This window comes from Amphiura filiformis, chromosome 16, assembly GCF_039555335.1.
Source record: "Amphiura filiformis chromosome 16, Afil_fr2py, whole genome shotgun sequence".
In the NCBI taxonomy this organism is placed as follows: Eukaryota; Metazoa; Echinodermata; class Ophiuroidea; order Amphilepidida; family Amphiuridae; genus Amphiura; species Amphiura filiformis.
This window is the reverse complement of record NC_092643.1, coordinates 6,874,403-6,896,858: the sequence shown is the minus strand read 5'-3', so window position 1 is coordinate 6,896,858 and position 22,456 is coordinate 6,874,403. Positions and strand designations below refer to the sequence as shown.

Here is a 22,456-nt window from a genome sequence, read left to right as displayed (position 1 = left end):
CTGGACATCTTTAATCTCTCGAGTGCCAAGACCTACTTAGAGCTTCTAATATATGGCATTAATAATACGCATTGATTTAATGAACTGTAATGAATGCCAATTGCTAAATCTTAATTGATTGAAGTTTGATATAAACAACTTTACCTTTACTTTCATGTTTGAACTCATATTTTCACGTCTTGAAAGATGTTACATTCTTACAACAATTCTCGCGATTTGGTGGAGGGAACTAAATTTGGATCAATCATCGATTTGGCTGGAAGCCGATCGCGTGTTGGAGAAAAAGAGTTGAAACTAAGCCAAAAACATGAGTAAACAAGCAACGACGCTCAGAGTATTTTACAAGCCCCTGGTCAAATAGGCCAGGTTTGAGCTATTATTGTTATTGATTGGGATCATTCTGTAAAACTGTTTTTGATGCGTGTAAAATGTAAAGCTTTTACCCAATGGGATCTCTAATAAGGAATCAATTGAGGTAGTTCAGACCAATGCAATTGCATTTTAGTTTTTATATTAAAGTTTCGCCTCAGGCATATCCATTAAGTAAATAAAAACAAGATTCTCTTTTACGGTTGGTATGATTGGACCATGTTTTGATGAAATGATCCAAGTAAGATTTATGAACTTTTTATTTTGTTTAACCCCATGAGAACTACCTGCTGATTGGCCACAATGAATATTGTGTCCAATTTTGAACCAATCAAGGAGGGTATTAATAACATCATCTGCAAATGCAAGTTTGACCATAAATAGTTAAAAGCCTAATCATAATTGGCAATTGAAACGAGCATTTCAAGTGATCAACCAATCAGAAATCAGAAACCCAGGGGGTTAAATCGTTTCTTATCCATGTCCTGCATAGACCACTAACATTATAACATAATATGACTGTATGTAGGCGACCCAATTGTGGGAAATAGATCATCAAAACATTCATGGTTCCTTGCGTTGTAAACAAAACACAAATCAGCTGTGCTGCATTGGTTTTGAACGTGACGTGAAAGATTGTGGTATCAAGCCAAACCGACAAACGTGTTTGTACCTGGGAATGTGGTATGTGATTCAGGCCCAATGTTCGGTTTCGCGTTGTTATGATCAAAAAACTGAAACCGTTTAGTTTAAAAGTGGAAATTCATTTACAACTTCTTTAATTATTGTACTTACTCTTTGACATGTTTTTACATAAAATTTATGATTTTTGGAAATTTTAAAATAGTCTAATTTTTTGCGTGTACAACTGCTTTTAAGATTTGATTTTGACGCGGCAACATAAGTATGTTTCTCGACGACGTAGCAATGGTGTCGATGTTATTTTGAACTTTAAGCCAATAACTACTTTGTGGTTTTATTTCATTTAAATTTAAACCAAAACATTGATAGAAAACATCCATCAAAATCTGTGCACATCAGAATTTTCTATGTTTATGGCCACAAGCTGGAGATGTACTTTTTCTGTGTAGTTGACAATAAATTGTATGCTGATCAAGTCCAAGTATAAGCTCGCAAACGTTCCTACATAGCTAGCCTTTGCTAAGTCGAATGAGTCATCCTTAAAATGAATCATTGCGCTGATTGAACGTGTTTCAACATGCTGAAATTAAAATTGCGCCCGCTCTTTTTTGGTTGGTTGCCCGTTCATGATAGGTCCCCGACACGAAATAATTCAACGTGTTTCAACATGTTCAGAGGGCGTCGCCCAAAAGACGATTATTAGCGTGTTTCGACACGCAACCATTTTTCCGCCTCGCGCGACTCGAAAATGAAAAGTAGCCATCATTGCTGGGAGTTGTGCAATTTTTGTGATCGTCTGCGCCGGCGTTAGCCTGACGTCAACCATTATTGTTTGAGACCTGATGCAGTGCAGACGTGCTACTACTACTCGTGATTATACTCCAAACAATGCCACGGCTTTACCTAAACATGATGGACAAAATGATACTGAATCTAGGCGTGCTACTTATGATAGTAGTTCTGGGAAAAAATATAGCATCAGGTATGTACACTTTTATTTTTATTATATTAATATTTTCTTTTTTGCAGCCTTTTCTCCTTTTGTTATTATGTTTTTCGTCGTCTGCTCGCTGGACAACCGGTGTCTGTCCACATGGTGAAGGGAAATATTTACTTGGAGCATTATGGGTAATCAAATTCCATAGGAACGAACTTGGACGATATCTCGACGGACTTCTAAACTTTAAGTTTTGACAAATTTTTTACTTTTATTTAGCTTTTATTGCATGGCATTGCATTATTTTGAACAAATTTGATATAAATCGTGAATTTCTGTCGAGCTATGAACTTTCTTTGTATAGTGGACGGCATTTGGTTTGTTTTTCACCCCTTCGGGGTATACACACATGTGTCCAGGCGCTGTCAACACAAAGCAATAGTTATTATGCGTATAAGACAGATTTTGATATTGCTTTGATTTTTAGAAATTAAAAGATGCTTTGACATTTTTTTTGTAAAATACAAAGCTTCAAATATGTTTTTTCAATTAAAACAATTTTGTCATGCTGCATAATACAAAAGACACCATTGTCGACCACCATTGTGTTTTGAATATTATTATATACCCTTACTTTAACTCAAGCTAGCCATGTCATAAGTCCTCATGGGAAATTATCGTGACAAATATTCCTGAGACTGAACGAAATTCAGCAACAGACTATGCTAATTTAAACCAAGCTTACTGTCAACAGAACCCAATATAACACGGATGTGAGATTGCTACTTAAGCCGCATGGATTGATATACCCTTACGCGAGGCCTCGCTATATCTTGCTATCTACCGTAGATGTAAACAAAGCAGACCGAGTCACTACTTCAATGGGACTTCAATGGAACTTCGTGTCTTGCCAAAAAAATGCTCGATATGGACTAAAAGTATAACTTGAAATACAAAAAGTGTGTATTATTAATCAAATTCTGCGAGGATATATTTGCATTTGGACTGTGAGTTCGATATATATGTGTGCTATCTACCGTAGACGAACAAAGAAGACTTAGCAAATGGCATCGACCCTTTGTTGCATTAAATCAGCACACTTCATTTTGATGAACAATCGCAAAAATATTAGTTTTATAATTATGCTTGTTTGACAAAAAATGTGGTTTATAATATTTCAGCTGCCATGTGTGATGTTGTGCAATACCATCATGCTATTTTTGCTGATGATGCGGTAGTCATGGTAGTGGTATAATGTTGCAACAATCGTCAGTGCAACGTGGCCGGGTGGGTGGAAGGGTTGCGCAATAATTGATTTTGCCGGGTGGGTTATAGCAGTGACAGTGTGCGTGTAGGCAAGTGGGAGTTTCCCGTTCTAGTCAATGGGATGCAGCACTGTCAAGTGTGCCGGCGTGGGTTAATGAAGATTTTTAAATTTTAGCGTGGGCTAGTTTATCAGATTTAAATAAGTAGTGCTTTGCTCTATTTTTGACCTTTTGAAATTTATTTATCAACATCGTGAAATTGATAGAATTTGTTGAAGACACAGATTGTTATCCGATGGTATATTTATAATATCTACTATCAAAGATGGTTCAGCTAGGCTGATTTTAACAAACTTAAATCATACAAGACTATATATCTTCTCTCAAATTTATCTCGATCTTTATAGTCAATACAGTGACATTGAAAATAGATAATACTACAGGTTCGATATACTGCACTGCTGTCTCGCGACCCACTTATTTTAATGAAATACCAATAAATTGAATTGTAATTTTATTTGATTTACGTTGGTGGCTAAATGAAACTCGAACAGCTGATAGATAAATTCAAACATTGTTCTTTAATTCAATCAGATTTTTTGTCTCATCCAATGACCCACTTTCCTGAAAACTATTAGTTTTTGTGGCAAAAGTAACAACTGTATAACAGAAAGAAACAAATGTTTTGGTTTTAATTATATTTACCAACATCAACTTGGTTGCTTAATTAAATTTATATTAGCTGCATTAACAACAAAAGACATCTCATTAGTCTAAACTGTAATAATTTCAATCCAATTAAATTAATAGTACTGTTAATGGTTATTGTGTATTTGTCAGATGATCACTTACGTGTAAATATATATACTTCTAATTCAACTCCTTTGATATATCTAATATATGGCAGATGATATACCTCACCAGCTCGGCTTACTTGAGGCATGCCACAGATTTCATCTCATTCCTTATTCAACAAACTGACTGCATCTAAACACACATACTACTTCAGTGTCCACTTTAAAGGAGCACGGTGTTTTGCAATATTGAAATGAACAAAGCAAAGAGGAGAATATTAATAAGGACACTAATATTCATAATTCAAAATTTGATATACTAGTTAATGCGAACAAGTGTGTCCCATCGGGATTAGGTCGGAGCCATCTTGCATCTTATGACCTGCTAATCTAGATTGAATTACACCCATCAAATTACAGGGCATCTCATTGTTTTTCTTGCTTATTCCTTTGTGTCCTCTTTCTCCTTACTCGCTTACTTGCTACTATAACTTGGTTTGTTATATGATTGCTTACTTGTTTGCTTGCTTACTTGTTTGCTTGTTTACTTACTTACTTACTTACTTACTTACTTACTTACTTACCTTACTTACTTACTTACTTACTTACTTACTTACTTACTTACTTACTTACTTACTTACTTACTTACTTACTTACTTACTTACTTACTTACTTACTTACTTACTTACTATTACTATACGCCTACTTCTATATATTTATCTTTGTATATACATGTACGTTTTTGTAGCATCTGTCGTACACTGCATACTGCAAAAACATTTAAAACAAGTTAAAAGACAGTGGTAAGAGATAGCACAATTAAAGATGAAATTGATATTGTTAATTGTTACACTATAGGTGTAACCTAAGACACGTGCCATAAAATAAATCTATTTTTCTAATATATATCACCACAAAGGGTAATCTTAGATAAAACAAAGGTCAATCTCTTCTAGGTACATCCAACCACAAATGAGAACCATCATTGCAATCATTTCAACCAATTTTCTCTTCTTACAATGATTAATAGTCTCCTGAACAAAGACTTCAATATGTTATCAGACGTGTCCATCCACAGCGGACTCATTGGATAGTTAGTGATGCATAGCCCACTTGACAGGCGTGGACATTTGTCTCTTAATGGATTGTATGGACAGATATGCAGATGTAAACAAAGACTGCTGTGATTCCCGTGCTTGACTTTGAAGCGTGACCAATTGCACGTGGACATGGGATAGAAAATTGCTCTTTACACGCTCTCAAATTTCCTTTGTTCAGAGTTGAAGCAGACGACCAACATCAAGTCAGGGCATTTAATCATTAAAAAGCAGACGATACTAGCAGACGACATTTTGTGATTTAATAGGTTACAATCGATTTTGCTGTGGTTGATGAAATTCTTAGCAGGAATAAAAAAGTAATCTGGATATATTAACAAACAATACTTGCACCACATTGTGGCTAATTAAACATGGGCCTATACATATTAATCCCTCATGCGGAGAATGTGTATAATTTCTTTTGCAGGAATAAAAATGTAATCTTGATATATTAACAAACAATACTTGCACCACATTGCGGCTAATTAAACATGTTAATCCGTCATGCGGAGAATGTGTATAATTTCTTTTGTTTCGCGCGCTTTTGTGTTTTGCTTGCTTGTTAAATGGGTGTAATATTTAAGCAGGAACTGCTAGCGGGTAAACAGATAAGTCAATTTATTACGGATGTTTAACACATTTACTATTATTTTAGGAAATAAGTTGATATTAAAGCAATATGGCACACAATTTGAAAAACAAGTTACCCTTTTTGGTAGATGAAACTTGCAAAGTTAATCTAAAGGCATCGAGGCCATTGTTTTTGCATTTCAATCCTTCCGGTTTATCGTGCCCATATCTTAAATCCAGGTTGAATAATAGATACAGACACTCATCTTTCGTTAGGCGATTTAAAACCTCATTACATTCCTCTGTGATCTCTATAAGATCATGAGATGTAGGTTTTCACAAACAGCACAGAATCATTAAAGATCAGGCGATATGCTTATTAGCAGACGACATTGGTCTTCACCATCATGATAACCTGACTATGCCCAACTGCGCTGTCGGCTTATAAATATATTCGAATTTTAATAGTATCCCAGCAAAAAACACACAAAACCAAAAAACAAACAGTTTCAATTACACAAAACTTTCTTTTGAGAAATTTAAAACAACTTAAAATGCCTACTATGGCACCAAATAATTAGCAATACTATCATCTCAAAACATTTCAAAATAATACCATGACCCGCGTGGTGGTGTTGGTTTATTACAAAGCTTAGTTTAAGATGCCCATTTTATAAATGTCACAAGCCCACGACATTGACGTTCAAGTAGTAGGTTTCAGATAGGAGTGCAATCAGTATTTGTGTGTAGGTGTGTGCTCTACTTATATGTCTGCCAGTTTTGCTTTAAGGAAACTATCCACATCTTTGCATTAACCTTCTTTGCTCGAGCAAAAGAAAATGTGCAAAATTGTCCATCTGTCAAAATGTTTCCTATTTATTGCAAAATACAGAGTATAAAATATACTCAATCAAATATAAAAAATTATAGAGTTATTTCAGTAAATTGTTGATACCCAGATCTTAAAGGTGGATGAATTTAAAGGTTGATAAATTGTTGGCAGTGGCGAGGATAACACACAAATAATGTAGCCAACACATCTATTGTCAACCTAGACGAACCTGATACAACCAAACTAAACCAGGGCCAGGTCGTGCGAACTAAATACTACACTTCGGACATATCATCTATAGCTCTCAGTCACCGCGGTATTGAGTTTTAGTCAAGCCGGTGCCATTGGGCGTTCCATTTTTCATCCATGGTGATGTTGTAATAGCCATCCCATTGCCCCGTTTTTGTCTTCCCTCCTGAATAGTAAGTTTACACTTTACGCGCGTTACTGATGGACTAAAGAGGCGAGTACGTGAAAGTCCCCTTTCAATGGGCCATTAGATAGCATATGCTGTCTATACTAAATTGAACAGTGAAATGTTTTATCACTTTAACATATTTTGAAGCACCATCAGGTTATCTATGATTTGATTATACAATCTACCATTTTTATGCTTTTAAGTTTAATAGAAATCGCATCCACGGTAAAGAGTTAAACCCATTCATGACATTTTGCGCTACGTCTTGACCAACTGCATCCATAAAACATTTAAGTCCGTCTGTGATTACGATAAGCCCTGGCTAGCCGTGGCCGTGCACACTTGGCTCCTAACCAAACACAGCTACAATGTAAAATGTGTGTCAAACGTCCACGCAGGCCAATCCCGTGGCTATTTTAAGCTATGACGGCTCTTTGTGTAGTATACTATAGTTAATTATCTTCCAAATACGTGGGTGGATAGCAACGTGCGTTTTCCGCTTCCTGGGTTGCCTCGTATATGATCCATATGTCTGTCTCATTTATCACATTCAATCAAATTAATCTATTGTCATCATTATTTCTAATGTAAACCAATTTATATGTCTGTCAAACATCCGAAAACCAAAAAACAGACAAATATTTGTATTTTTTGTATTATGTTAATAGCGTACGCTTACCGCTCTCTGGACTGCCTTGCAATATAACCAATTTTATCTTTCTGATCTGAATATTGAACAGCGCATTATCAGAAACCGAATCTCTGCCTCATTTGTTGTGGTAAACATCCGGAAATGCTTACTCAAGTTTCAAGAATAAATCTACACTTGTGTGTTTCTATCACCACTAATAGCATAAATTTCAGATATTTGAGGAAAACAAGTTGATATTAAAGCAATGTGACATAAAATGTGACAAATATAAGTTACGCACGTTTTCCACTTTCCGGATCGCCTCGTATCAATAATTCACCCCTTTGTTCCACTTATCTATATTCAATCGATCTAATCAGATATGGGTGATACAATTCGGCCATTCTATTTGAAATTCACCCCCTGTGCAAAATTTAGCTAAAGCCTTCCACAGAGGGAGTATGGGTTTCAAATAGAATGGACAAGTAGGGTAACTTCCATTTGAAATACTCACTACAATTGCTGAAGATATAGGTAGTCATATAGAGGGAGTATGGGTTTCGAAACAATAAATCCTAGCCATTTGAATGGATAGCCATTCCATTTGAAAAAAAAAACACACTCCCTCTGTGAAAGGCTTTTCTTAAATCTTCCAGAGGATATGCAGATTTCAAATGTTCCTAATGTAAAACATCCAAAAAGGAAACCAGAAAAAACATTTGTCATTTTTGATAGTAGCGTGCGCTTTCCTGTCTTTGCTTTGCCTTGCATAATGATTAATGTTTTCTGTCTGATCTCAATATTTATCTGCATTGAACGGAAACAGAAATATTGCGCTCACTACCATGGTAAACATCCGGACCTGCTTTAATACAGTTTCAATAACAATATACAGCATTTCTCTTATTCATATTATAAATGGTAATGTTTAACTAGTAATGTGAACTCGCGGACTAAAATGCCTTAGATAGTATATCGCAGCATATCTCATTCTGAAATATATCTATATATATATCTGCATATAGACTCGCATAAATGTAATAGATATATGGATGGACATGACGGTAAAAACGTTACTCTGTTTTATGTGGAATCGATTGTGGATATAGTATAACCATGGTAGACAATTGAGAATGTTAATAAGTCATTTGATAGTTATCTAAAAGAGTTTGGTTACTCTTTTGGCAAACCTTTTCAATTAGAATGTCATTCATAACATGGTCACTCCACGAGAAGTCAGATTTACCGCTAACCTTATAGTTTTGAATAATATTTGTTTGAATACTATTTATATGAATACTATTTGTTTGAATACTATTTGTTTGAATAATATTTGTTTGAATACTATTTGTTTGAATACTATTTGTTTGAATACTATTTATTTGAATACTATTTGATTGAATACTATTTGTTTGAATACTATTTGTTTGAATACTATCTATGAATTTAAGACTACATGTATACAAAGCTACAAAAACACACTTGTTAAGTAAATATAAAATTATTGCATAGTTATTGACGGGTTTAACTATCCAAGAGTCATATATGGAATATATCAAGAAAACTGTACATCGACGGAAGCTTATATTAAATTTGTTGTTTTCATTCATATATTGATTCAGCACAGACAAAATCATAAAGATATTTTCCTTGATAAGTTTAAAAAAACACCATAGCGAAAAACAAGTTATTACATACGTTGAACGAGTGTAATAAGCCATTATGCATGCAAGATGCACACGCGTGATTAGTGCAATATCTTTTGATCAAATCAAGTGGCGCGAAAATGCCTTTTCCCGCTATTAAAAAATATTATTCCCACGTTTTAATTGAAATAATCGATAAGAAGAGCATACAATCAGTACTCAGACCTTGAAGACTGAGTTCACAATCATAAAGGCCAATGGCTTGTTGATAAATAGTAATCAAGTCAGTTTTGCTGCTGATAGACCTAAAAGTGCGTTAAAATAACACTTAGTTTTCTCGCGTACTTACATGCAGTGAGTCATAAATATGCTTTATTTGCACGGGGATGTAAATATAGACACTGCAGCAGAGAGATGGAGTGAAAATAATACTGATCTTAGACAACAATACATTCAGCGTGCATTATGAATTATGCATGGTTGTAATTCAGGTTTGCAAAGTAATAAATCAAATTTGACAGTTGCTACTCCGCACCTATAGCAAAGGCTACTTGTTTAGGTGTAATCGTGATGGAGATGCAAAGATACCTTAAGGGCGTATCGATGCAAAGTCCAAGTCTTACGGGCTGAAAGGCGAAGTGTCTTTGACGCGGATGCAATCAGTGCATTCATCCGTGAATGAAGATGTTATGCTAGTTGCGAGGAATATACACGATGCTGGTTCATTAGGATGATTATTAAATTCAAACCACTAACCCAATGTGGTGTGTTACAGTGGATGGGAATAGAAAAATGCACCCTCGGGTTGCGGCTTAAACTCGGGGTTTGGCTAATGCATCGGTGCTTTTATAGTCGCTCCCGTTTAAATCTAATATTAAGAAAATCAAATCAGTTGTTAAAGAATAGATTTGATGAGAGATAACAAGGGTGGTAGGCAACATGATTTGAGATGGCGGATGCAAGATTGGACAGCTGAAAAGGAGTTGGATTAAAAAGAGGCAGCTTTAACCTTTTGGCTGGTCACACTTTAATACGAAAGTACTTAATTCAATAATTGAATTATTGAATAGATTTGAGAGCGATAACAGTTGTGACAAAAAGGGCGATATTGAGTTGGAAGGTATTAAAGACTGGAATTAAATTAGATGAAAATCTTGGGAAGGAAATCATATTTAGATATTAAGGAATATAGAGGCGGGATTTACACATGGGTGATAAGGATTTATTAAGATAAGTTTTGAATCATGGTAACTAATACGTAGACTATCTGTAAATCTTATACACATTAATTCAGATTCGTGATTGTTCTGATTAAGCATACACTCTTATACTTAATCAAGAACACACTATATGAGAAGTTCAAATAATGTGAGTAGTAAAGTTGTAATGCTTAATTGAAGCAAATAGAAACTTGACATCTTCAGCAATCGTCTTATAAACACCATAAACGATAGACACACTTATTAATGCAATTTGTACCCAAAACTTTTTGTTAATCAATATGCGGCAAAGAAATGAATTCAAATTGGTACATAAGTATGTCAAGTTTTGGTACAGTGGTTATTGCGTTTAGAACCCACAAGATTTACCTTTAATGTTTAATCAGAATTTTCATTTTTGCTACTTAATCGATCAAACTTAATTTTCAAACTATACCATGGATTCCATGCAATGTGTCAATAATGGAAGGCGTACTTTGACCAATTACTCCCTTTATGTTAGCGCTGGGGAATACCAGGGTTTTCACAACACGTCACTATGTTTCTGAAAGACTCCGAGGCCTTGAAATTTGTTATTCTAACCATTTGAAGACAACGACCTCAGATTTACATCTCGAGAAAAATCCGAAAATTTTCTCAAATATTTTGAACCATTACAACTTTCAAATCACAGAAATCTGATCACAATTGTAAAATATCTCATCAACTGATGGTCTGGATGGAGATGAATAAATAAAACTGTAGAAATAATATTTTAAGAAAACATGGATTTAGAATATTTAGATAAAAGAACATGAAAAGATGAGGAGAAAATTTTGGCGCCAAATTAGTTGTACCTGACTTGTCTCTACATGTCCTTCGCGTGTTTCAACTCGTTTACCCGCTTCTTGCTCCACGTGTGCTACAGCGGTGCATATCGTAGCCCCTACTACTACACAGCACATACAAGTTGCATCTTAATGTACCTTGTTAACATTGGCAATGAGATCGGACCATACTATTTTAACACTTGAAACATATTTTAAAATGTGAAAGGGTGAGCTAGGAGAGTCAGTTTTCAATATTATGTGATGTGTTTTTTAGAGTTTACGATGTCAATGCACGAAGTTGATCGAAACTTAAGTACTTTGCGTATAAGTTTGTTAATGGCGGGAAGAATAATGCTCCGTTTGTAAATGTAATTTGATTAATTTTAATATTGTATATCAATATAAGTAAATGTAGTACTCGTTATTTTGATGAATTGAGCTTTCAGAATATAATTAATTGGCTATATTCTAAATTGATGTTTTAAGCTGTGCGATAAAAATGGCGGGAAAGTTATTGCTGCTCAAAATGGCGGACAATAGTGCGCAAAGATTGCGATAAGTACCACAATAATGTATTTATGTTATTGTGGATTCCATTTAAAGATGAATAACTATTGTGTCGTAATTATGTAAACCCACTATTGTTATAAAGACACCAAACTTACCATAAGATATTTTTCTTGTTATTTTCCACAGCTTCCCGCGTAACTACAGACCCCGTAGTATTCGTACAACGTAACACAGAAGCGGAACTCAAGTGTGGGTTTAAATACAAAAAAGCAGTATCCTCTGTCACATGGAAGAAGGGAGAAACTTACGATGATGCCGTAGAGGTCATCAAATATTTCATGGGGTGGAAAACAGGACCAAAATTCAACAAGGGATACGATTTAGCAGACGATAACTCGACACTGATCATCAAGAATGTCGGCGATGAAGATGCTGGTACCTGGTGGTGTACTGTGGTTGTTACGGATCCTTGGACAGATAGAAGCTCTACAAACGTCACCGTTACAGGTAATTTGCACACTACCTACATGACTTTTTTAGGCTATTATAATTACGATACTTTCTAGTTTCTATAGTGTTAATAGGTCCTAATGCTTTAAAGATTCCATTACGCAAGTTGCGGATGATTTATTATCATGATGGTGGTATTTTCTAATGTGGTTAATAGTGCCCAACATTTCATTACACAAGCTGGCAGCTTTAAGGTTACTAATTTAGCTATGCATTAATCAACCGGCATTTTCACGGTACATAGAGCTAGCCTAGTCCCGCCCTCAGATCGCAAAGCCGAGCCCGTAGCGCGGGTACTCCCTAAGAGGCCAAAAACGCGTCAATGAAGGCTAGTGCCGTTCACTATATTGACTATTGATACTACTTTTGTGGTGCTTTTGCCATAGCTCTAACTAGAGTTATATTATGTAACAAATATAACTTATGCAAATCTAAATGTTATGTTCACTACAAGTACTAAAATCCGATTCTTCTCATTTGTTGTTTCAGTACCCCCAATTCCACCTACAATCACCCAATGTCCCAATGGAGATCCATGCGAAATCAAAGTAGACAAAGACGAGACCAACTACACAGTCACCTGTACAGCTAGCGGCTCACGACCAGCAGTCACCTTAATCCTCTACCAAGATAACAAAAATTAGACGCCGATCCACAACAAAGACAGAATGCCGACGATCCATCAACCTACGACACCATCTTGGAAATCCCAGTGAATTTGGAATCGGATAAAGATGAGTTTGTAATCACATGTGAAGCAGTTGGACATCACACGCTACCAGCGTCTGACCAGAGGGCGCAGCAGGTGCTGAAGATACAAAGAAGTCAAAATGACCCGACAATGAGTAAGCGAAAAGATGATGAGGGTTAGTTAGATTTTGTAGTTTCTTTTTTTACTTTGGTATGCTTGTGTTGTTGATTGTTGTTTTCTTATTTTGAGTCACACCCTAGTTGTTTTTTAAAGTCACAGATTTACCCACTGGGCGCCCATTCCTTTTTAAAGGATTACATTTTTTTTTTAAAGCCACGGATTTATAGGATCATTTCGCTTTTCAGAAAGCGTTTGACCACCATAAACATAAGTGGTTCAAGATACACCATAAATATCATCATTCAGGGTCGCAGTTCTATATAAACTCGCGCAGTACCCTAATCAAAATCTCGAAAAGTAAAATGATGTAAATTAATCAAGAATCAATGCAGACACAAATTGAAAGCAACAGTGCAACGTTTAAGTCAATCTACCCTATAAGCTTCAGTCAGTATAAAACACAAGCAGATCAAGCTAAAGTAAATTAAAGACCGTAAATACAATACTATACTTCCTGTCTAAAGTAATTCCATCATTCTGTGCAGATATTGCTATTATACTAGAAAACATTGACATAAGACTTGCGTGAGTATCTAACCAAACGATGGCAGCCCAAGCCCTGAAGGTTTTTGTGACCATCTGCCTGCTTCTAGACAATGACTTCCGAAATTGTCTTCACCATCAATAGCGCAGGAAACGGACATGCCATTAACCATACACATGATGGACTTTTGTTGTTGAAGCTGTAAAATTTAGTTCAATTATTCACGAAAATGTAGATCACGAAACACTTCCATAAAAATGACTAGTGTTAAGGTATGACTAATAATGGTGTGACTTTGTTTTTACTAATTTTTATGTCTTTTTATTACTTTTTTCCTGCAGAAAATCCAGAAATTGGTAGCGTAAAGATTGGAATTTACGCAGGAGTAGGAGCAGTAGTTGCAATTGCTTTAATCATTAGTATCATCATTGCCGCATTTGTTGTATCGTCGAGAATGCAGGTAAGATGGCGTCCAGAGAAAATTGGGCGGGAAATAACACACTTTGTGTAGTCTGCACATTAATTTAGCTGAAAGTTTACCAAAACAATTCTACTTCACAAAATAAATTCTAAGTGCTAACTTCATAGAATTGGGTTGCATGTGGAGAAAACTATTATATTTCTGATTTCTTTGGAGCATCGCGCTCAAATTCTGAAAACTATAACACTAATATTTTGAATCTTATTCTGTACGCACGTTTTTCTGATGGTTTATAACACAATAAAACACATCAATTTATATTATGTAACTTTCTTTTCATTGTACTTCTATGGTTTTTAAGTTTAAATGTGTCATGTACAATCTTCTGTTTAGCTGATTAGCACTGTTTTATTAGCAGAGCCTCTCAGTGAATCGATCACGTGTGGACCCTGTCTATGTGCCACCCTTCTTGCTTTATTTTCCCGCGCTGGCCGAGCTCACATGTAGCACAAAAACAAATGCAGACAACAATGGTGCATTGGATAAGTTGTGGCGTAGCTTCTTTTTATCTTGTTACTCTTGAACTATCCAAAAAAGAAACATTGGGGACAAAATCTACCAAAATCTGTATGATTTTAAGGACAAACATTTTATAATTATAAACCAAATTTTGATGATGGCGTGGCTTTAGACATGGGTTTTCACCCGATTCTCTCTTTCTAATCTCAAAAATAGCACCGATTTGATATCGGGAAAGTCTCCTTTCTCTTTTCTTTAAGACTATTTTTGTATCTGTCTTTCACCTTTTCCTCAGCCGAAAAGACGAGATAGGTACCGGGGTGCAAAAAAGAAAAAGAAAGGCAACACTCTTGAAAGGCCTAGATATCCATCGCCTCCTCCATCACCCGTAGAGGAGGTAAGAACCACGCTATCTTCAATTCAATCTCAATTAAATGGGGACATTGGGGATCAGTCGGTGAGTAACGTACACACCCTAGCACTGCAAGCTGCACTTGGTGTGTGTATGTCTATGACCAAAATTGGTTGCTGGGATGTCGTCTGCAAGAAATCGCTCCGTTCGTCGTCTGCTCTTAATTGTGGAGTCAAAAACTTTTCGCGCGCTTGTAAATAGCATAACGAAAAGAGGCACTTTTCTATTTTCTTGTTCTTTTGTAATATCGTATGCTTTGTTTTGATATTTGTCTTGCTTTGGGTCTTGTTTTTTTTCCGTAAGATACGTTTGTTTATAATATGACGTTTTTTCTTTAATGTTTGCACATTTTTATCTTGTTTTCTTTAACAAACTTTGGTTTAAATCTGAAGTAATTTTAGACAATGTGATTTGATTTTGATTATGCATGTGTTTGAAATTGTAACTAAATGAAACAAACTTAAATGTTACTTGCATTACTTATGATTGTTTTTATGTCATCTTCTTTTCAGGATTCAGAAAAACACGATTATGAAAATTTACCGAAGGTAAGACATCATATATTTTGAATAAATTAATGAAACAGATATTAAACTTAGGTGTCGTCTGCAGATTACAAAACTCTAAATTTCATAATTATAAATTTTTATGACCATATTTGGAATCAGCATGTAAAATACATTAAAATGAGTACAAACAAGCCTAGTATTGGTTCAGTGGTTTTTAAGATAGCTCTTGATACTTTGAGAAAATATCTCTCAAAACTTGGACTTATAATATGTTGAATCATATATGGCTAGCACACTGTGCAATTAAATCCATATTTGACATATGAAAGTGGAAGTGCTGGGTCATAATTCATAAGTCGCGACACAAACTACATCTACTGCATACTGTAGTGAATTGACACTTACCCTTTTTTCACATTTGTATTTTCCAGGGTTTTAGAAACGGTCTTTGTGCCAAGAGTCCTGTATATCAAAGTCCAGTATCGGCGTGCTGACAAGCCTAGACTATATACCAGTTTGTGTATAATAAACAATTTTGACACACTCAAACAAACAATATCAACGGCTGGGTTTGGCTAAGGAAAACTAAAACGTGACAAAAACTATGACGAAAATACTTCATCAACACCAGGATACAACCAGGAGAATAAAATGATGATGACAATATTTTGTTGTGACCGCGCTAGGATAAGAATATAACTGCCGTTTGCTGCAAGAGAACTCTATTGCAGGGAATACGCTGCCAACATAAGACCCATGTGCTTTGAAATTAATTTATTTAAAACATCGAAGTGCCCTATACCTAGGTCGATATCTAGCCGTATGCCTGATATGACCATTGAACAGAAGACTTGCACCTGTTGTTGGAATTTTGCATTGTTGTGACGAGATTCCTGTGGAACAATGACTACATTCATTGTAAGAATGTTGAAGACTCTCTATACGTGGATTCTCGCGATATTATGGACTTGTTTCAAAGTGAACTCGTGTAATAATACCAAGACTTTACGGAATTGCAACGGACTGTTACATTGGGATCCAGAATACTGGCTTTCCACGCAAACTCGACTCAGAGCTTTGTTCGCGATGGCTTTTAGTATGCTGATGCCATCAAGGACATTGAGAACATAATTCTCTGAATTTGATCAATTGGTCAACATCAGAACGAGGCAAAGTGATGCCGCATACATGCATGCATAAAAATACCCGCAATCCTGCATAAACCTCTGGGATCAAGGAATCTTTGACTGTATACACATCAAGAAGAGATCCTCTTTCGCTACGTAGATAAGACGCTTTAATAGAGTGAAAAGTGAACGATAGAAAAACAAATGCTTGCAATGGACGCTTTTACCAAAATGAAATCCCAACGCAAACGCAGATTTGATTGAAGAATGCTGAAAGTATTGGTTACCATGGCTACGCGTATCCAAATAATTGGATTTATGTGCAAAAAATGCTGATTTCTTATTTATTTATTGTCTTGTAAAAACAAAAGTATTATGAATAAGTCTACTATTGCACTCTCTGTATGTTTATCGGTAACAGAGTTACATAATGCAAGTCTATAAGGCCATTGTTTTCAATGCGAAAAATAGTTTTAATGATGTCGCTCGCATGGTTAAGAGAAACTGCTTTTGGCGTTGAAAATTAATCTAAGTATTATATAAGAACCTTGACAAATTTGGATGTGTGACACAACCACTATGTACAATAATATCACTATTTTAATGAAATGAACGAGGAAGCTTACACTTTTAGAAATATAGGGTTGAAAGAAGTAATAAGCTTACCTATTCACAGTCCATGCAATACATACAAGTTGGCAAAGTCAACTTTAAAATATTATCCGCTTTTTACGCAATTGGTGGCCAATAAAAAACCTGAGCTTTCTGGATAAACAGAAGTCAAAGTTTTGATTTTGTGAACAAATTTTGTTTTAACTAACCAAATGCAAAAATACCTCTTGTATTTACCAATGGTTTTCATGAACACGTGAATATTTTAGGTGGTTACAGGGTCACTATTCTTACGTAGGGATGTTTCTAGTATATTTGGGTAGTTGTTCATCACTAGTGTTTCTAAACTTCAAAAATATATAACCGGTCGAATAATAATGTACAGTCTCATTGTGCATGTACATAAAATCATTGTCAAGCTAAGGATTGAATCGGGACCAAAATACAAGCAAAAATACTAAGTATTTAAGATTTTTGTTTATACAGCGTGTTTTGTGACAGAGCCTCCCTCGCTACAATTTTGTTGTTTGAGAGGAAAAAATTGAAATAATATTGTGCTATTTATAAATGTATCATTTATGCATTGATCATATTTTTGTGATCGGAATATGTGTGCTAAACCATATGTCACAATTTTGAACAAAAAATACCGCTATTTTTAACCTTGTTGTGTCGTCAGCATTAAAATAAACACCTCTCTTCCCAGGTTTCTTTCGTATCAACCAAATGAATGCAAAACTCTTTCAAAATGTATGTAAAAACATTGAAAAAAAAGGAAAACGAATTTTTACCAACATTTCTATCACTTTTATATAAAACTAGTATGAAAGCATTTTAACAATGCAGTGTTTCTAGATCTTGTCAGTGCTAATGTATAAACCACGTGCTTGCTTGCAATGTCAAAATATTTGGTTTATATTCAAAGAAATGAAAAAAGAGAGAACAATGCAGATCCCACCATACAAAGCTACAACATTTTGAATATTACATTTTCGCGCCAAAACGCCCCACATTCGCTAATGAAAAAAAAATAGATATAGTAGACATAAGCTAAATTCCAACCTTATTATATAGCATAATATTGTACTATTATGTATAATTGCGTTCCTGTCACATCTTCCAAACTTTTCTATAGAAACGTAATGAATAATGATATTAAAAAACCTATTTTTGTGGATAAAAGCCTGTAATAAGGCAACTCTAAGTGGCTTATTAATGAAATTATTTATATTGATTTGTTTATGTAAAGGCCCTTTATGAAAGAAAGAAAATGAATGTGATGTTTGGTTTTGACGACAAGAAATAATCGTAAAATATGTCCTATTGATCAAATTAGTAAAATGACCATACCATTTATTAATAGTAAACCAACAAAAAAGGCTGAAACGTTTTATTCATAAAGTTACATGCCCTAAGATTTATTACTTCTTGTATTTCTTGTTGTAAAACCAAATGTCAGAATACGATTGGAGTCTTTTAAAAGGTCGAAAGAAAATATATTTGTATGAAGTACTGCCCTCATAATCGTAACTAAGTTTGCTGCCTCTTAAGAAAACAATCACACACCTATTTACTATGTATCATGAAGTGAGAATGACTTCAGATGGAAAATCTTGCACCAGAATGATTTTGTTTTGATTTGTTTTGTTTTATAATGTTTACAAAACACCAGGTGCCTATTACCATGATTTCATTGGTAGCTCTAGTTGGCTACAATATTTAAAACAAAAGTAGTGTTATAAGCACTAATAATATTTGACCATAAACAAAAGCTTTAATAGGATAGAAATATACTTGAAACAAAAAATAAACAGTATTAATTGTGTTGTTTAATATTATGTTACTCAAATTGTACCAAAACAAAACTCATCTCATATACGTAGGTTTGCTTATTTAGTTCGTTCCGCTCGTCGTCTTGAAAAGCACAAATCAAGTATCAAATTTGCTACATTTTACTATAGATACTGCAAAGTTCGTAAATTGAACCACAAAGATGTTACCAGTTTGCTATATTTAAAAATTGCATCCGAAATATGCTGTTTCACTCACTTTATAACGCAAATTCTCTACATGTCAATGTGTGTAAGTGTTTTGCAAATTCGCTACATTTCATTTAAAAATGTATCGTACGTTTGCTACATTACATTATACAGATAATGTATAAGTTTGCTACATCAATGTATAAGCTTGCTACATCTGTCGTACAAACTTGCTACATCAATATACAAGTTTGCTACATAAATGTACTACAAGTTTGCTACATTTTACTTCCGCTGTACCGTAGCACAATGTACAAGTACAGCATTTGCTACATAAAATGATTGTATTGCAAGTTGGGTTTTGTGAAATAAATATTGCAACTTTTTCTACATCACTCTATAGTCAAATGACAAATTTGCTACATACATTATTGCTACATTTGTAGCAAACTTTGATACATCACACAATAGTAGCGCATCAGTTTAGATACAACCATATTGTTATGATAACAAATTCTATTCAGGGTTAACATTTTTAGAGCTTTCCATTGTCTAGCTTAGATGTAGTCGTAGAGACCGCAACCGTCCGGCCGGCTGTACCAACTCTTAAATAGGCAAAAAATAAAGCAGTGGCAAAGCTAAACATTTTGTAATTTTTTGCAAAAAACATTTATACTGAAACTTTGAAAAATAAAAATACAAATTTTCTATTGAGTATAGTGTGAATAAGATTTTAAAACGATAAAATGAGTGTCCTTGTTTAGAGGCGTATAATAATTTTGTTGAACGAGGACGAACTCTAACAAGGATACTCACGTGATGTGACAAATATTGTGTGGTGAATACATTTTTTATATACAAAGATTAATAGAGGTGTAGCTTGCTTTGGAAAGGATAAGAAAGAGTTATGTAAGACGAACAGAACACACTGAAATATAATCTATATGCCAAAAAAGATTTTATAAAAATCTTGTTACTGTTGTTGTCAGTTTACACCCAAATAAGCTTTTTACAAATGAAATTTGTCATTCCTTCACGCGCTCTTGTTAAGTTTCAAACCTATTTTATTTCATAACGTAATTATCCCTTGGTTTCAATATCAGATAGTTTTTGATCGAATTGCTGTTAGATAGATTATATTTCAGTGTGTTAAGTCCGTGAATGATTAAAGGTGCTGTGCATTTTGATTGATATTTAAACTCGTATGTAATTTATGTATTTTTTCTATAAAAAATAATGATATAAAAATATAAAGTGTACATATGATATGTAAAATAATATGGGGATGTCGTGTACATCGTCAGCCAAAAAAATTTAGGCAGAGAAAAATGACACCCCTTAACAAAATGCTGCTTTAAATTTCTAGTTGCGAAATGACAAGATACAGTGTCACTAAAGTATGGGAGATTTGAGGCAAATATGCCCTAGCAGAATATTCACATGAGACACGAAACTGTCATGTTTCACTATGGATCACAATGGCCTCATCCCAATGGCATAATTCAATAACCTCAATTAAACACTCAGAGTGTAAAATTTGACCTCAAGTTGCAGAGTATGAGTTTTTGTACCCAAATTTTCTAAGATCATTCAATGAATGTACAAATGTATTGGGGGTTATAGAACTATGCCCTGATAGATGAACATATTGTGGATCCTAGTGTTTGAAATCTGTGGCAAGCTAGGACATACTTGAATCGGATATCTTTTGTTATAATGTATATGTTTAGAGAAGCAATTCTATGAACTCGGAACGAGTAAAAAGTGCAACTGATTTTTTAGTTTGTTTTTGTTTTATTTTATTGTTATTTATAAATAATACCCAGTTAATACTAGGATTAATTAAGTAACTGAATAAACATTTCAGAATACAAAATATTTAGATATAGAAAAACAAGTGAGATTTTTTGTAATGCCCATCCGTCCAAATTTTGAATATTGCAAATACCAAAATCTTACACCAAATATTGCAATTCCGTTTCGATTAAGTTAATATTTTTTGACAAGATAATAACACAATTTCAAAATAACAGTATTTCAATATGGGCTTGATTAATCTGCGACAAAGTACATTGATATTAAACAAGAGCAAAATTTTATAATATGAAAATCATTCTATTGAATTAAACCTAATCAAAAAGCAATTTAAATCGTAATATTTTGCAATCGTCAATTTTAGCGCGCGCGCGAAAAAGCTTCATATTTATTTTTAATCTACCGTAGTTCATGAATATCGTGCAGACGGCTGAGTATGTCTCATTACTGTGTGAATGTTTAAAAGATATCGCATTACTGTCTCACTTCGTGACTCATACATCTGTTAAAGAGTAAATTTTTTTTGCTAGAGTTGGCTTTCTGACGATGTCAATTTATCGGCGTGGCCCAGATATGACTCATCGAATGTTGTAGCTTAAAACATTGTCTGATAATTTAAAAATTCACATCATTATCTGCTGATAGCAAGACATTCAGAATCCATTCATAAAAACAATTATTTTTTGATCTTTAACTAATACACATAAAGAAGCATTTTCTTAAAATGCAACGTATTGCTCGTACTTCTTTTGTTCACAATTGCACTGTATTTTTATGATTTCTACACGGTGTTGCCATGTGTAGAAGTTTAAAATTTAATTGAGTGGATTCGTACTTACTACTGCAGAAAATGGGCTTATTACGCCTGCAGGACACATACGAATGTTTGATCGTCCTCTTCGTGCCAAGAGGATTGCTGAAATCCGTATATCTGTTAACATTAATGCACTATACATCAGATCGCTTGTAACCACGTCAGTCATCAAGACTTAGTCATCAGCAAAAATTGTGAGACGATTGTGTTTGTCCTTGTTTTTTCTAAGATATGCTTTATTGTGTGATTAGGAATGAGTTCCGATGTACTTATGATTTATGGTGCATCCTTATCTTTCTTACCAATTTGTTTTTCAGAATATTATTATTTTGATGTACATAATGTTTGAATGTATACCCAGTTTTATCAGTTTTTTTCTGACGACTGGTGATTTTTTTAATAAAAACAATACATGAAATGAAATGAAATGAATATATATAATTTTGTTGTAGTGTTTCTCATTGCGTTGTTTCATTCTTTTACACCTTGTTCTCTGACCTTGTCCTAACCTTTCACTTGCCTGCCAAGCAGATAAAATTTGAACTGGATCCGAAGTTTTTGTTTCTATATGTTCCGTTTGAGAGAGTGAATGATAGAATTGAAATCCTTGAGAGATTCCATGCAGTAGGGATTGAGCCTC

At 34.5% G+C, this 22,456-nt stretch overlaps 1 protein-coding gene across 4 annotated transcripts; it reads left to right on the top strand.

Annotated features, from left to right (window-relative positions):
• The first annotated feature begins 1,796 nt into the window (after window positions 1-1,796).
• On the top strand, window positions 1,797-22,248 carry LOC140135472 (uncharacterized). Of its 4 annotated transcripts, none has more exons than XM_072156980.1 (7): window positions 1,797-1,993; window positions 11,930-12,250; window positions 12,743-13,098; window positions 13,950-14,068; window positions 14,844-15,005; window positions 15,473-15,508; window positions 15,901-22,248. In XM_072156980.1, exons 3-7 carry the CDS (start codon window positions 13,095-13,097, stop codon window positions 15,961-15,963), a joined length of 384 nt encoding a protein of 127 aa, XP_072013081.1. In that variant the 5' UTR covers window positions 1,797-1,993; window positions 11,930-12,250; window positions 12,743-13,094; the 3' UTR covers window positions 15,964-22,248. The 4 variants fall into 4 exon arrangements, with proteins under 4 accessions (XP_072013081.1, XP_072013080.1, XP_072013082.1 ...); XM_072156979.1 differs by having other exon boundaries at window positions 12,743-13,119; XM_072156981.1 differs by having other exon boundaries at window positions 1,800-1,993; window positions 12,743-13,119; window positions 14,844-14,945.
• The last annotated feature ends 208 nt before the right edge of the window (window positions 22,249-22,456 follow it).